Source organism: Chrysochloris asiatica, unplaced genomic scaffold (assembly GCF_000296735.1).
Source record: "Chrysochloris asiatica unplaced genomic scaffold, ChrAsi1.0 scaffold00346, whole genome shotgun sequence".
NCBI lineage: Eukaryota > Metazoa > Chordata > Mammalia > Afrosoricida > Chrysochloridae > Chrysochloris > Chrysochloris asiatica.
This window is the reverse complement of record NW_006408864.1, coordinates 1,782,572-1,799,628: the sequence shown is the minus strand read 5'-3', so window position 1 is coordinate 1,799,628 and position 17,057 is coordinate 1,782,572. Positions and strand designations below refer to the sequence as shown.

General features: G+C 44.4%; 1 protein-coding gene across 1 annotated transcript in view; it reads right to left on the bottom strand.

Moving 5' to 3' along the window:
* GLUD1 (glutamate dehydrogenase 1) overlaps positions 1 to 15,709 on the bottom strand; it is a 47,306-nt gene extending 31,597 nt beyond the window's left edge. Inside the window, exon 1 of the mRNA XM_006875912.1 lies at positions 15,230 to 15,709. Coding sequence (XP_006875974.1) covers positions 15,230 to 15,674 — 445 coding nt within the window. The 5' untranslated portion in view covers positions 15,675 to 15,709. The remainder of the gene's footprint in view (positions 1 to 15,229) is intronic.
* Between the last annotated feature and the right edge of the window lie 1,348 nt (positions 15,710 to 17,057).

Here is a 17,057-nt window from a genome sequence, read left to right as displayed (position 1 = left end):
GAATACCTTAAAGGGGGCTAGAAGTTGTCCAGTGAAAGAGGTTCCTGTGGAGCCTTTGCATTGCATAAGACCATAGGCGGAATCCTGAACCCTATCCAGAATCATCTCAGGTGGGAAATTTCCACTTGAAAGGACAAGTAGACCAGTTGGGAGCAGCCAGAACAGAAGGTACTTCTAGAAGAACAGAAGATACTTCGACCCGCAGGAAAAATCAACAACAATGACGGCAGGCTGATTGACTACTACGAGAACAATTAAGCAGTTCACCCCCGAGCCATCAAGGGAAGTGGTCAGGTCCCCTCAGGACAAACTCCCTTCCAAGACTAAGAATCAAGGGAGACTCAAGCCAGTCATGTGATCTGGCTGATGACCACACAGGTTGCCGATAAGGAGAAGAGGGGGGAAAAACAGCAATGAAGTTGGGAGCTAAGTCCTACCACATTCAATAGACTTCTCTGAACCCGGGTGGAGACCTGGTTGGTCAGCAGTATGGCAAGAATCGGGGACTTTTGGGCCCCTAGGCAGTGACATGGCCACAGAGCACCAGAGCAGAGAGTGAAGCATCCAGCTGATGTGAAGTGAGGGAAGACGCACATGAACACCTATACTTGCAGACTGTACCCACTTGACCTGGCTTCAGTGGCTGGATAATCAGAACTCGAATAGAAGAAGAAAGAAGAGGGAAAAAAATGAGTAACCTGCTACAATTTGATGAACTTTACCTATACTTAAGGATGTAGTAACTCAAAAAAGGGAACAAACCTTTACAGCGAGGATCACTCCCACCCCATCAGTACACAGAGTTCACAGGGATGGGCAACTTAGACATTGGCTACCCAAAATAGGGGGTGGGGGGCTACAAAGGCAAGAAGTGACTGGCTTATAAGCTTTCAAGAGGAAGCCTACTTCCAGACAGAATGAGAGAGAAGGTTTAATCTCCACTGAATGATTTCCAACCTGTTAGGACAGGGCTAATGAAAGGAGATGGGGATAAGGCTCCTGTGGTACAATAGTGAATAATTGCCATCAGAAATGTAAAGGTAGATGTTTTGTAACAAAAGGAGGGGAGCGACTGATTTATTTTGCAGTCCAGGAGTGGAGGTCCCTGGGAAGAGAGTGCAGGACCCTACCCAGAGAGGCAGTGACGATGATGTGGACAGATGGGGACACTGGACTCAGGGAGGGAGAGGGGCTGTATGCTAGACAGCCAGGGGCAGACCTGGAGGGTGTACCCTTTGGTTGTTTGATGATGCATGGAGGGGATTATAATCATTGCACTGAAACGAAATACAATAGGATGAATGTAAAACTGATGTTTTCCCATGTAAACCCAGATAATTCACATAAAAACTTAAAAAAAAAACCCCAAAACAACCCAGAAGAGTAAAGAGACTAAGAAAACTCATACACCTTAAGTGCTCTCGACAGCATTGTACTATTCCGTGGAAGAAAGCAGGTAAACATTCTATCCCATTACCAAATTCTTTAGCTGATGTTAGAAAACTGGAATATAAGATATTTTATCTCTTCTCTTCAGATTTTAATTTACATGAGACACACCTACATTCACATCAAAATGTAAATACAATGATCAGAGCTCAACCAGAAGAAGAAAGAATAGGGAAAAGAGAGTAATCTGATACAATTTGATGAACTTGGCCTGCACCTATGGATGCAATAGCTTAAAAAAGGGAACAAATCCTTACAGCAGGGATCATTCCCACCCCCTCCATGCACAGTGTAGATGGGGATGAGCAACTTGGACGTTGGATACCCAGAAAGGGGGGTGGGGTGGGGCTACAAAGGCAAGAAGTGACTGGCTTACAAGTTTTCAAGAGGGAGGCTAGATTCATAGGGCATGGAGGAAGGTGGAATCTCCACTGAGTAGTATCCAATCTGTCTGGGCGGGGCTGATGAAATAAAATCCGGATGGATCTCTTGTGATACAATGGTGAATAATTGTTATCAGGACTGATGGTGAGGGTTGGAAATATAAAGGTAGATGTTTTTTTAGCAAGGAGGGGAGTGATTAACTTTTCAGCCTAAGAGCGGAGGTCCCTGGGACCATCGAGGGAGGGGAGCGGAGGGGGGGTCCCCCAACCCGGAGAGGCAGTGATGCCTGAGATGGAGGCTGGGGTGGTGATGTGGAGAGATGGAGCTGTTGGGGACTTTGACGATCCGGGGTGCATGCTTGTAGTGTATGCCCTTTGGATGGTTGGTGATGCATGGAGGGGATTGTAGCCATGGCAATGAAATGATATACTATGGGATGAGTGTGGAGCTGGTGTTCTCCCATGTGAACTATCCCATAATTCACAATAAAACATTTGGAAAATAAACATAAATACAGCAAAAGCTGAGGCTTCCCTTGACTTGTGCCTCCTGTTTCCTTATTGATGACCATCCACTCTTTCTGATTTCAGCATACATCCTTCCCAGTCACTGTCTTGGCATTGATACATTGCTGCTGCTGTGAGTGGCCGTGGAGCTGATCCCATGAGTTACAGAACAGAGCTGCTATTTGGATCTCAGGCCTTCTTCTGGGTGGGTTTGAATCCTCAAGCTTTACGTCAGCAGTCAATTGCAAACTGCTTATGTTGTCCCTGCTCCTAAGGCACATCTATAAAACATGTAACTTTGTTTTAAGCTTAAGTATTTAACTTACTGTCCAGTGGATACAGGGAAGATTATGCATCAAAAGGTACTTGGTTAATTTCTTTTTCTGAGAAGAATGAACAGTAAATTAGTCATACCTTTCCATCAGCAGTTCTTGGAAATGAATTTAAAGTTAGATTACATTTAGCAAAAGCAGCCTGTTATACAGAAAAAGCTCAAAACATCAGATACCCAGTTTCATATCAATTATTTACAAACCTGATATTTGAGATGGGAATTATAGGAAGACAAGAGACTACAAGTCACTACAAGTAGTGACTACAATGTGCAGTTAAAACATACGCTACTATTTCCAATTCCCTGCAGATCATTTTGAACCAAATCTGTTCCTAATAATTCTTTTCTGTCCCAGATACTGCCATCTTTGCTAAATGGGTCTCCACAAAAAGTTTTGGGAACCTATTGGGAAATAATGCTGTCCTTCCTCTGCTGTTTTTTCCTCTGCTGGTCTGTTCCCATGACACCGCCCCCTCAAACACAAACACCTTGGCAGAAACCACCTCCCTTTTTCCTTACCTGAAATGACCTTTCCCTCTCTCTAAATTCCTACCCAAACCTCTCTGCTTCCAGATCAAAACTGTCAAGTCTGTCATGTCATCTGTTAACTCCCACTGCCGTGGTTGTTGTTTTTAAGCGTTGTCGAGTCGGTTCCGACTCACGGGGCTTCATAGGAGAGGCTGGTGGGCTGGGCTGCCACTCTTGCGGTTAGCAGTCCAGTGCTTATTGAACGGTGCCACCTCACCCTGTGTATTTCAATGGTCACTTATTGACTGGATCCAGCAAGGGAAAATGTAGAAACAGAACATTGAGCTAAAAGTCAAATGAGAACACAGTACAGAAGGTATTTTGGACTCTGTTGGAGATCAATGAAAAATAAAAAAGTACAGCTTGAAAAAAACAAAACCTCTTAGGGATAGTTCCCCCAGCACTAAGCTTGGTAACCTGACACACAACAGGCGATTAAAACACATGTAATGAACAGGTTACCTTTCAGAAATCTCTGTGAACTAAGGAATGCTCCTTAATTAAGCATAGAGTTGGGTGGGCCTGGAGGACTACCCATAATGGAAAAATTGATTCATCTGGAATCTATAGTTCATAATGAACACAAGCCTTACTCAGTAAACTTCCAAAATGGGTACTTACCATCCTTGGTTTCTTTCTTGGTAAAAGGGATTAAAGAGTTCATATAAATCCTACTATTTCCCAATGTGTACAAAATGTATTGTAGGATCAGCATTGGATTGTGAACCACAAGTTTGGCAGTTCAAACTTACCAGCTGCTCCTTGGAAACAATGTTGACATTATTTATAATATTGTTTCATTGTTGTCCCACTGATTCAGTTCCAACTCATAGTGACCCGGTATAGGGTTTCTGAGGAGCAGCTGGTGGGTTTGAACTGCCAACCTTGTAGTTTATAGTCCAGTGCTTATCCTACAGTACTATATCAAGACTCCTTCATTGTTTTAGTAATTAGAATAAATGGCTCAATAAAGATATAATCTATGAACAAGTTCTATATGCAAAACAGTTTGAATATAATTTTTTTTTGGAAGAAGGTCAACCTTCTGATCATTTTAAATAAATTTCATAGGTTTCTGTAATCCAGTGTTACGAGTCATTGTGTAGATGATATTATGCTCAGTCAACGGTTACTCTCAGGTACAATTTGTAACTTTGTACCTGAATAAATTCCAGACAATAATAATTAAGAAGGTGGGCACACAATCAGATGGCTGGAGTCTGAATTCTAAATCCTAACTAGCAGTGCAACCTTGGCAAAGGTGCTTAACCTTTAGCCTTTGTATCTTCATTTGAAAATTGGGACAGACAGTACAACTCATGAGATTGTGAGGCATGAAAGCAATAATGCATAAAAAGCTCTTAGCAAAATGCCTGGCATACATGTGGAGCTCAATAAATGAACTGTAATTATTACTGCAGGAGTCCTGGTGTGGTGTTGCAGGTTAATGTGCCGTATTGCAAGGTTGGTGGTTTGAGCTACACAGGGTCGCTGTGAGTCAGAACAGACTCAAAGGCATTTCACAACAACAATGTTACTAGTATTTGTTTTGTTGTGTAGGCCTCTGTGAAGGCAGTGTACAGCTCTCTCAGGTACAGCTTTAAGAGAAATGACAAGGGTCTTGAACTGCCCTTTCCAAGCCTATGTTCTTGGAAATGGGGAAAGGTCATTTTAGCTAAGGCAAAAGAGGGGTTGCTTCTGCCAAGGTGTTCGTGTTTGAGGGGGGCGGGATGTTATGGGAACAGACTAGCAGAGGAAAAAACAGATAAACCATTTTGAAGAAAGGACAAGATTATTTCTCAATAGGCTGAGTATAGGAGGTGAACCGAGAAAAAGAGTCAAAGATGATTCCAAAACTTTTTGTGGAGACCCAGGTAGCAAAGATGGCAGTATATGGGACAGAAAAGAATTATAAGGAACAGATTTGGTTCATAATGATCTGCAGGGAATTGGAAATAGTAGCGTATGTTTTAACTGCACATTGTTGTCACTGCTTGTAGTATCCTTGTCTTTTGTCTTCCTAGAATTCCCATCTCAAATATCACTTGGAATCCTGATGTGACATTGTAGGATCAGCACTGGACTGTGAACCACAAGGTCAGCAGTTCAAACCCACCAGCTGCTCCTAGGAAATCCTATACAGGGTCATTATGAATGGGAATCTACCTGATGACACTAACAACAATGACAATATATGTATGTTAAAGCGATATTATGTTGTTTTGTTAAAGTGTATTAGCCTTTTTTTTTTTTTTCCTCTTCTTTCCTTGCCTTGTAAAGACCTGTGATCCAAAATAACTAGAAAAATAAACAAAACACCAAGAAAAGTCTTATCAGAGACTATTGTTATGTTGTTAAGTTCCCTGCAAGATGACTCACAGTGACCCTGTATAGCTGAGGAGTGGCTGGTGGGTTTGAACTACTGACCTTGTGGTTAGTAATCTTGTGCTTATCTTACAGTGCCACACCAAGACTTTTGTCTAGGAACTTTTTAACACCCACAAGTTAATATTTTAATCTTCTTTGGTTCCAAGTGTAATCCTCAATATCCCTAACATTTGTTAAGTGCTGACTGGCAGTCAAGTGTTTATACTACAGTGTCACACCCAGGCTCAAAACAACTATCTTCCTGTGGAAATCTAAATTATGAGCAACATTACTAAATCTATTTTTTTCTTCCCACTACAAGCCAGAAAGCACAAGTTCAATTTTTCTTTCTTATACTTAATTTTTAAACGGCCAGTTTTATTGTTTAATACACACGGGTGCTTATCCTCCAATTACTGATGCTCCAATTCTTGCAAAACACACTCTGCATAATGAATGAGCAGTAAGCCTTTTTCTTTATCCACGTGGTGTTTCTACTGCCAAGGCAAACTTGCTAGATGGACGCACACACACAAATGACAGGAAGAATAAGTGACAATCGAATGCGTGGTGGGAGTAGTGTGCTGTCAGTTCAGTTTTCACTCATAGTAACCCTGTACAGTGTTTCCAAAGCTGGAAATCTTTGTGGGAACAGAAGACCTCATCTTTCTCCCCCAGAGTGGCTGGTGGATTCCATCAGGGAGTCTTTATTCCCAGGTATGTTGTTGCTGTTAAGTTAAGGGTTTCTGAGGTGCAACTGGTGAATTTGAACAGTTGAATGTGAATAGTCAACCTTGTAGCCTAGTGTATTTATGAAATAATGATAACACAGTTTCATATTTCACTAAAAACTGCTTCAGATTCATAGTAACCAGGTATAAGGTTTCTGAGGCTTTAAAATCTTTGCAGGAGCAGACAGAAAGCCTCATCATTTTCCTGCAGAGTAGTTGGTGGGCTTGAATCACGGACCTTCCGCACTCCCCAAGGATAGGAGATAATAGTTGCCAAGGAGGTTTTAATAGTGTATACAGTCTAATGTGAGAGGCTGTCCTCAGCACCCTCCCATCACCCCTACATCCTGTCACTAAAATACAAGAATAAAGATCATTTACCATGTGTGTTAAGTGCCATTAAGTTGGTTACGACTTACAGCGACCCTAGACAAGGTCCAAGGAGAAGCTGGTGGGTTTGAATTGCCAACCTTGTGGTTCAAAGTCCAGTGTTGATCCTACAGTGCCACACCAGGAGCCCAGCCTCATAAGCCCTATACAAGGTTGCTATGAATCAACAAAAATAAGTTATTAGTGGTTACCAGTAATGAGGGAGACAGGGATTCATTCTCTAGCTCCTGTTGCTGCTAAGTCAGTTCTGACTTTTATAGAGTCCTGGTGTGGTGCTGTGGGTTAATGTGCTGGACTGTAAGGTCGGCAGTTCAAGCTCACCAGCCGCTCCTCGGAAACTCTACAGGTCAGAACTGACTCAATGGCATGTAATAACAACATAGAGGGTTTCCATAAAGCGGCTGGTGGGTTTGAACTGCCAACCTTGTTAGCAGACCAGCTTATCTGATAGCACTACACCAGGATTCTAGACAGGAGACACTTGTTATTTTGGTGACAGCTGATGAAAGCCAATCAGGTCACTAAAAAGGACACAAGAAAAATGCAGTGTCTGTTGGTAGTTGCCATGGTATGCAAAATTTTGAAATAGCAAAAACTGTGTATGTGGATCTATGAGGGTAAATGGGCTCCTTCCTGGTGTGATGCTGTGGCGAACCACAGGTTGGCAGTTCAAACCTACCAGCTGCTCCTCGGAAACGCTATACTGAGTCAATGGCACTTTAACAACAGGTTGTAAATGGTCTTTATTCTTGTCTTTCAGTAACAGGTGTCTTGGTGCGGCACCACAGGATAAGCACTGGACCTCAAGGTCGGTTTGAACCGCAAGGTCAGCAGTTCAAACTCACCAGCCTTCCTTGGAAACCCTATACAGGGTCGCTATGAATCAGAACTGACTGGGTGTTGACGACACAGTCTCACGTTACACTGGATACTTAACATGAGGGTAAATAAAATACTGCTAAAGGGTTCCAGTTTATTCCAAACAGAATGTGTTTAAACACGTCTCTGTGCTCAGTAGATGACTACAGACAAGTCCTCTGAGTACATTATACACTTGTCTTGTTGTTAAGTTCTGTCGAGTCGGTTCTGACCCATAGCAACCCTATATAGGGTTTCTGAGGAGCAGCTGGTGAGCTTGAACCGCCAACCTTGCAGTTCAAACGGCTTTGCAGTCTGGTGCATTAACCCACAGCTCCACACCAAGTATCCTATGGTCAGTACCACTCTAGAAAAAAAAAAAAAAAAAAATTCAGCTCTGGGGTTTCTAAGGCTGTAAAATCTTTACAGAAGCACACCTGCACATTTTGATTCCACAGAGCGCCTAATGGGTTCTGTTGTAGAGTAACAACCTGGAGTTCGCTTTCAGTAAAAGCCAAAAGAGCTTTATTGGAGAGAGTGATTCATGAGCTCTGAGTCAGAGTAGCACAGAGCAACCAGGCAACTACAAAGTGTTCCTCTATCCAGAGGCCACTCAGGGCTGAAATCTTGTTGTTATGTGCTGAGGAATCGGTTCCCACTCATAGCCACCTTGTAAAGGGTTTCCGAGGTTATAAATATTTACAGGAGTAGAATGCCTCATCTTTCTCCCGTGGAACTGCTGACCTTGTGGTTGGCAGCCCGACTCGTAACCACTCTGCAGAGGCCACTCAGGTCTGAAATATTAAAGCACCAGAAATTAACAGTAAAAATATTCTGACTGGTTAGCTGAAGTGATTTCTTCTGAGTGGCTACACGGAAAACCAAATCCACTACCATCACTCGGTGGGAGTCTAACACTCTAAATAGGGTTTCCAATACTGTCAATCTTACCAGGAGCAGATAGCCTCCTATTTCTCCCACTGAAAGGCTGGTAGTTTGAACTGCCAGCCATGCAGTTTGCAGGCCAAGGCCTAACCCGTAGCACCACCAGGGTTCTGACCGGCTTTCTGTGGTAAATCATTAAGAATATGTGGAGGAAAGTTAATACTGGCTAGTGTACTTTCAATCACATTCTTCCTGAGGGCAAGCTCTGCCTCCCTTGTTTATCATCAAACATTCAGGGGTCACCTTTCCAAACAGAGCTGAGGACAAAATGGAGTTAGAGTCAGACCCTGGTGATGGTAGCTGTGCTGTGGAGTCAGTTCTGACCCTATGTAAGCAATTTTATTGATGTCAAGCATGTAGATTTTGGAGGACTTACACCAGGGGTGGAGTCCTGGTGTAGCGCTGTGGGTTAATGCGCCAGACTGCAAAGCCGTTTAAACTGCAAGGTCGGGCAGTCTCGGAAACCCTATACAGGGTTGCTATGGGTCGGAACCGACTCAACGGCACAGAACAACACCACCACCAGGGGTGGGGAACGGCTGGCCTGTGGGCCATATGAGGTCAGAGAAATCATTTGGTCTGGCCCTGCCAAGGCAACTGCAGTTCCAGCCATCACATTGTTGTTATTAAATGCTGTTGAGTCGGTTCCAACTCATAGCGACCCTGTATAGGGTTTCTGAGGAACAGCTGGTGGGTTTGAACTGCCGACCTTGTGGTTTGTAGTCCAGTGCTGATCCTACAGCACCACACCAGGAATCTATCACGTTATAGCAGGCTAATTTTTTAAGGTAATTTTGTATGGCTCGCGTACAAAATTTTCTTGGCAGATAAACGGTTGCCCACATCTGGCTTACACAGTTCAAAGTGCCAATCTTTCAGTGGACTTCTGAGCACTTAACCACCATGCCACCAGGGTTTCGATCACAAGTTGGTTCTGACTCACAGTGACACTGCATAGGGTTTCTGAGGAGCAGCTGGTGAGCTTGAACTGCCAACCTTGTGGTTCAAGCCGACTTTGCAGTCCAGCGTATTAACCCACAGTACCACACCAGGACTCCAAGTCCAGAGGTAGCACTAGTTTTAAGTAAGGATTGAGGCAGCTACTCAGTGTTACCAAAGACCTGTTTCTCATTCTCTCTCCCTTTTGCTGAGAGTCTATTTTGCCTTTAATCTGTACAAGGTGGCCACGTATCCTAAGGCACACACCCTCGTTTTCAGTAATTCCCAGTATTTAGGGGAAGGAGGACACAACCAAACACCTCTGGGTTTGAAGGATTAAGACCATAGTTTCATAAACATCTTGGTCAACTGGCATAATATAGTTAATAACGTTATATTCTACACGCACTCTAGTTTGGTGAGTAGTGAATGGGATCTTTAAAAAGTTAACAAGTGGGTAAGACTGAGGAATTCGCACTGACCGCCTAAAACAGGCAGCGTCCCTTAAACAAATAATAAATAAGGGGGAATCTGATGCAGACTGTGCAGACCTGGTCAGGAGTTCAAGTCCCTGTGGGCCCAAGCGTTGCTGACCGTCCAAACCATAGGCTCTGAGGATCAGACTTTAGCCACCTAGCAGACAAAGCAAAATGTCCCTTATCTAATTATTCAGTTATGCTGGTTAGTAATTCTATACATGAGCCCTGGATACCCACAGATAAATGTAAAAACCTTCCCTAAAAGCTGAGACTGTAAATTCCAAAAAGGCAAAGTTTCCGCCCCCCGCCCCCACCAAAAAAAGCTAAAGAGGATAGAAACTCTGTTAACTGATGGTATGTGGAGGGGATTATAATCAATGTAATGAGACAAGGTATATGAGTGTTTGAATGTGAAACCGATGATGTGCCCTGAACTCTTTCACTCAATCCACAATAAAAACCTTAAAAAAAAAAAAAAAAAAAAAGTTAACAAGTAGCCATCTAAGATAGAACTATTGGTCTCACAAGAGCGAAAAATAAAGAAGAAATTAGTCTACTGGACAAATAGTCTACATAAACCACAGCCTCGTGTATCTTGAGACCAGGAAGAACTAGATGGTGCTCGACTGCCACTACCAACCATTCTAATCAGGGCTACAACAGATGGACCCTGATTGAATGGAAGAAAAATGTGGAATAGAACCTCAAAATCCTAAACAACCCAGACTCAATGGGCTGGTTGAGACTGGAGAACGAACTGAGTCTACTGTCCTGAGACACTTCAAATCTTGAACCAAAACTAATCCAAGGTTGTCTTCTTATAACTAAAAACAAACTGGCAAAACAAAACAGAAAAAGAAAAAACAAACAGTACCACTCATAAGCACTGTGCTCCTTTAAATTACATGCAGTCAAAGAAACACTAAGAGCAGCTCTACTCTGTCCTTTAGGGTCGTTAAGAGTAGTGATCAATTCAACGGCAGTTGGTTTGGTTTGGATATATGAGATCAAATGGTTAACAATTACTTTAAAACAAGGATGAAAATGTAAGTGGGGCAGGGACACTAGATTAATGGAAACTAATGCTGAACACCCAGAATGGAAATAATGAGAACATTTACCCACTGTGAAGACTGTGACCAATGTCAATGAACAACTCATGTAGAAATTGTTTAAACGGGGACCTAAACTGCTGTGTAAGCTGCTCTGAGAACAGAATGAAATATTGCTAAGAAACAAAACGAAACCAGTCACTGAGTTAACACAGGTTTTTAAAAATTGGTATTTGTGTAGCTAAATAATGTATTAGGGAAATCTATTTATAGGTCGCCATTATTTCAGAAAGTCCAGTGATAGGCAGAACAATCATTCACAGGATGTTGTAGTTAAGTGCTGTGGATTCGGTTCTGACTCATAGCGACCCTGTACAGGGTTTCCAAGGAGCGGCTGGTAAGCTTGAACTGCAGATCTTACAGTTCAAACCAACCTTGCGCATTAACACGCAGCACCACTCCAGGACTCCACAAGGATACTGAGTTAATAAAAAGCTCTGGGTGCACAGTGGGTTAAGTGTTGGGCTGTTGACCTCAAGGTCAGTGGTTCAAACCCACCAGTCGCTCTGCAGGAAAAAGATACCAAGGCATATAGGGAATGAGGGCAGGCTAGAAGAGAAAATAAATGAACTTCTACATCAATGCATTGAGATTATCAATGTGTACTTTTCTCCCACAGTGACTTTTAAAAAATTCACTTCCTTCTGGTTGGTTTCAGGCAGAACTATGGTCAATAAAACAGAGAATTATTATATTAACAGATCACCCAGTAATGTTTTCAAATACACCAGAATTGATGAACAAATCTTCTCAATGACATGTCTATTCCAATGACATTACTCTTTGTTGAAAATATTTTTTAAATCGAATAGCAAGCAGATTATTTTGTCAGTCTTTAGTAGTGTCCAATCTAATGGTCTTGCTTAAATACAGTAAGTGGGAAGAAAGGAGCACAAAAACAATTTGCATCATTAAATGTTTACTTGAAATAAACTATGTATCAATAACCTCCAGGTCTTAAAATCACCTGTTTCCCTTACAGATATTATAATCAGATCATTGCTTGCTTTAGCCTAGAGAATTTCACTTCAGAAAACTCACATGTAAGGTCACTCATAAATATTTAAATCTAGGAAATCTGAGGGTTAGAAAAGGATGAAGAGGAGCCAAAAAGGCATTTTGCCAACAATATTAGGAGAGGAAGCAGTTCTGAAAAAGATGTGGGGTGGAAAAGGGGCCAAAGAATGTTACAGAGCAAAAGACTTCATGAAATTCATAAGGATTACCCAAAACATTTTAAATATCTCAAATCAGCTAATATATTCTATATTTCTGAGTCCAGAGCAGATCAAGCAAGTTAACAACCTTCTGTTAAATCAACAAAAACTCTAAATTGCTCAAATGGGGGGGGGGGGGGAAGGGAATGCCACTGACTATAAATCCCTCATAGAATGCATATTCTCTGCAATCAGATGAAGGCGATAAATAAGGAGATCTTGGAGTGTCTTGAAAAGCAACCCATAGTTTGCTGATTGATCATCAACTGTTCATTAGTTTAAGTGGTCTGCATTTTTGAAGCTATATAAACAGCTTAAAAAATGGTAGTGTAGTGGATTATGCAATGGGCTGCTAATCACAAGGCCAGCATTTCGAATCTACCAGCCGCTTCATAGGAGAAAGATAAGGCTTTCTGCTCCTATAAAGATTTACAGCCTACGACATCCTATATAGGGTCATGATGAGTTGGATGACAACATAGTAGAAACAGCACTCTTGCCCAAGTCTATTCTCTTCAGGAAAAGTCTCCAAATTTATGAACATAATAATACATTTGTTACTTCATAAATGCCAATCTGCCTTCATATTATATGCTCTTGTAATGCTTTCTATAATTAATTTATTACCATTCTAGATTCTCTATGTTTATATGCCTTTTGGCACAAGGGATAAACACAAAAGTAGATTGTGTATCACACCAGTACCAGCAAATGCTATAGTAACAGAGCATTGGTGTGACTCATGCAAATTGTTGCTTGGTTCAATATGGTGATATGAAAACTGCCATGGCAACAGGAGGAATGACAAACTATGGTAAACTTTACTTGCTGTAAGAGAATTTACTAAACAATGACTATAAACTTGATGTCCACTTTTATGAAATGGTGCAATTTCATATTTACTATACTTTGCGTCTGCTTCCAACATCCTTCTTTGTTGCTTTCCAGGAGTCTGCACTTCTATTCTTGTTTTCAAAAGGGAGTGGTAGGAAGAAGGAAAGCAATGCTACCGATAGATGTATTAAATTGACAGTCTGTATGTTCATATACTTTTAGAGCTACTAGGGAAATCTAGAGGTCAAAGGGATTCAAGCCTTGATTTTATAGAATCAGAGTTGAAAGAAAACTAAACTTCCAAAGGTAAGTCACAGAACAGAAGTGGATGGTATCGACACAAATTTAGCTAATGAAAGTAAATTATAAAACTGTTTAAAGCAACCTTTGCTCCCCAGCTAGGAACACCAGGCAATTTTTTTCCTGGTGGAGAATGGACTTCTAAAAATTCTGGTTAGCAGTCAGTTGGACCAGGTTTAAAGGGATGAACAGTCTAGTCTAATGTCTTTGTACTTAATGGTCAAGTCATCTTAGGCAAGACTTTCACCTCCCCGGACCTCCTTTCTTCTTCATCATTTTTTTTAGAGTTTTGACCTTTCTTCTTCATCATTTTTTTTAAAACAAGAGAAAACATATTCTTGCCCTATTTTAGAGGTTACCTTTACAGATGTGTGGCTATGGAATTTATTGGGGGAGGGAGGATGAAAAAAGTTTTTATTTGCTCAAAGAAAGCAATCTGACTATAGATGCCTATTCCACAAACATTCAAACTTGTAAATTTTGGGATAACTGAGTTTTTTGTTAGGTGCCATTAAGTTCCATTTGACTCATAATGACACCATGTGACAGAACAAAACAGCCCCATGGGGTTTTCTAGACTGTAATCTTTAGGCTGTGCATAGGTAGATGGCACTTAACAACAAAAATCTTTAGGGGAAGGAGCCCTGGTGATGCAGTTGGTTAAGCACTGGACTGCTAACCACAAAGTTCACAGTTCAAACCCACCAGTCAGTCAAGGAGAGAAAAATGGGGCCTTTCAACCTAGTAAATAGATTTACAGCCTTAGAAACCCTAGGGTTTCTAAGTTACAGCAGTTCTACCCTGTTTTACAGGCCCAGTACAGTGGGAATCACTCCTCAATCGATGGCAGTGAGTAATCTGCAGGGGAACAGACCCCCAGGTCTTTCTCCCGCAAAGCTGCTGCGTGGATTTCACTAGCAGCTGAAAAACCGGTGGCTGTCCAAAGACCCGACCCTGCAGAATAGAGGAAAAATTCCCCATGGGGTTTCCAAGGTTGTCATCTTTAGGGAGCAGACTGCCACATCTTTCTCCCTGTCAGGGCTCCTCAGTGCCTACTCAATTATAACTGACTCCACTCATTTCCCCACATATTTTATCTTCTCTTCCAGAAGCTCAAATCTGGTGCTAGCCAGGAGCTGCACACACCCCCAGGGCTATTTCATTCCATTGGTTGGCGGACTGTCTCGCAGTTTACACCCTTTAGATTTACTGTCAGGCGGCCCGATGTTTATTTGTCAGGGACCTTATACTGCGCATATATTAACTTTTTTTTTTTTTTTTAATTTAAATAAAGCAGAAGCTGTCAGAGTAGTAAAATACAAGATTAATGTGTAACTAGTAAACTTCTTTGATTATGAGCACTGTCTAGATTTCACACCTGGAAGGCAATACACTTTTCTCTGTTTCTGTCTCATTGGTAACTGTTTTAAACCGAAGTTTAAAATTTTTCAGAAAATAACTGATTTCATGTTTTGCATTCGGTTGCACATGAAAACTTGCAGAGAACAATCAGATGGGCTGGCTATTCCCTTTTCTAGAAGTGCATATCCGCAGGACCCACCCTGTATGACACACACACCGACCAGGACAAGAGAAAAGAGCGGTGCTCGGACTTTCTGCATATAGCATCAACGTTGTCAAGGGCCCAGGGTGATTCCTTGGGGGAAGGACTCAGGGCCAACCAAGTGTTGGTATTGGGTGGGAAAACCGCCATGCAGGCAGATGAGAATGTGGGGGTTGAACACGTCCGCCCAGCGGCGGGGAGGGCGGAAGGGGGACACCCCAGGCTGGCATACGTCGCCGCAGGCCGGCAGAAGGCCCGGAGCGGAGGCGGGCCAGGCGGGCAGGACACTCACCTCCCTTGCAGGGCGTGCGGTGCTGGCTGTGCTGGGCCCGGTAACCCTCGATGACTTCCCAGGAGCCGTCGTCGCGCCGGATGGGGAAGGACAGGCTCAGCACATGGTTGCAGGGCTTGATGATCCGCAGGATGCCGCGCACCCGGTTCCGCTTCTGGTCCTCGCTCTCCCGGGTTCGGAGGTCTTCCACCAGCTTGTCCTCCACGATGCTGGCGCCGCGGTTGAAGAAGCCCTCCACCCTCTTGAAGAAGCTGGGGTCGTCCTCACGGTCGGCCGCCACCTCGCTGTAGTGTCGCCGGGTGCACGGCGCCAGCGCGGGCTGCGGGGCGGCGGCGGGCTGTCCGCGGGCCCAGCCCAGCAGCGCGGCCGACTCGGTCGCCCCGGGGCTCAGGGCGGCGGCCCCGGCCCGGGACAGCAGCAGCGCTTCGCCCAGGCAGCGGTACATGGCGGCGGGCAAGGGCGCCACAGAGCGAGCAGAGGCGCGTGCGGGGCCGGAGAGAGCGCTGGGAGACGGCGAACGCAGGGAGAGAGAGCCCGGCTGAGCGGCCTTTTTAAGCCGCAGCTTCCTGCCTCGCTGGCTGTCTCCTCCCTCTGCTCCCCTCCCTCCCGTCCGGGCGCTCTCCGCCTAACCCGGAGGACGGACTTTAGACCGCAGCCCAGAGACGCCTGTGAATGGCAGGGCGGGGGGCGCGCGCCGCCCTGGGGGCAACCTGCTTCGCCGCCCGGTCCTTGGCCCCGCCCCTCCCCGCTCCACCCCTCCCCTTCCCGCTGTCCTGCAGCGCAGGGTCCCCGGCACGCATGCTCGCGATCCGCGCGCGGCCCTGTGGGGGAGGGGCGCGCCGTCCTCCCTCTTGTGCCCGCTGCTCAGGTCAGTGCGCTCCCGGGCCTCCCCGCGAGGACGGGGCTAGACTCTGGGGGGCGCTGGAGCCCCGGCCGGGGGGAAGGGGCCCGGGGCGGGGGGGAAATGGCGCGGTGTGGCTGTAGGCCGGGCGGTGAGTCATGGATGTCCCTCCTTTCCGCTACGCGCTCCAGGGCGGGGCGGACCTCCCCGCCACCCCCTTGTAGGTTTTCAGGCGTCTTCTCCCAGAGGGGCTGGGCGCGGAGCTCCGGGATGGGTCGGGAAGGCAGGCCGGAGAAGCGGTGGCGAAGGCCTGGCTGCAAGGCTTGGCCTTATCCTTGGAGACCAGGCCGAGTTTAATGTTACCTGAAGTTCAGTTTTGAGAGGATTTAGCGGGAAAACTTGGGAAGGCGTAAGCAGGCGAGCTGGGGAATCCCTTACCTACTGGTTTTGACCACTTCCGTTCTTTATTTTGCCTACTCAGTTGTTAAAATGGGAGCGCGGTGGCTCTGTAAAATAAGCACTGGACAGGGAACCACAAGGTAGGTGGTTCGAGTCCACGAAACACTCCGCAGGAGACATTTGAGGCTTTCTGCTCCTACAAAGAGTCACAGCTTCAGAAACCCCTACACAAGGTCACTGTGAGTCGGAACTGACTCGACGGCACTTAACAATAAGTTGTTGGGATTAAATAGCTGTTGCCTTCTCTCTGCCATTTAGACTCCATTTCCATTTTCAGAGCTAAAACAACAAAACTATAAAAATTGAATAGTATTCCAAGAAATTCCTTCCCAGTAATACATGGATTTGGAGTCCTGGTGTGGTGCTGTGGGTTAATGCACTGGACCATAAGGTCGATTAGAACCACAAGGTGAGCGGTTCAAACTCACCAGCTGCTCCTTAGAAATCCTATACAGGATCACTATGAGTCAGAACCGACTCGATGGCACTGAACAGCAACAATACATGTATTTGTCAAATGGCTCAGAG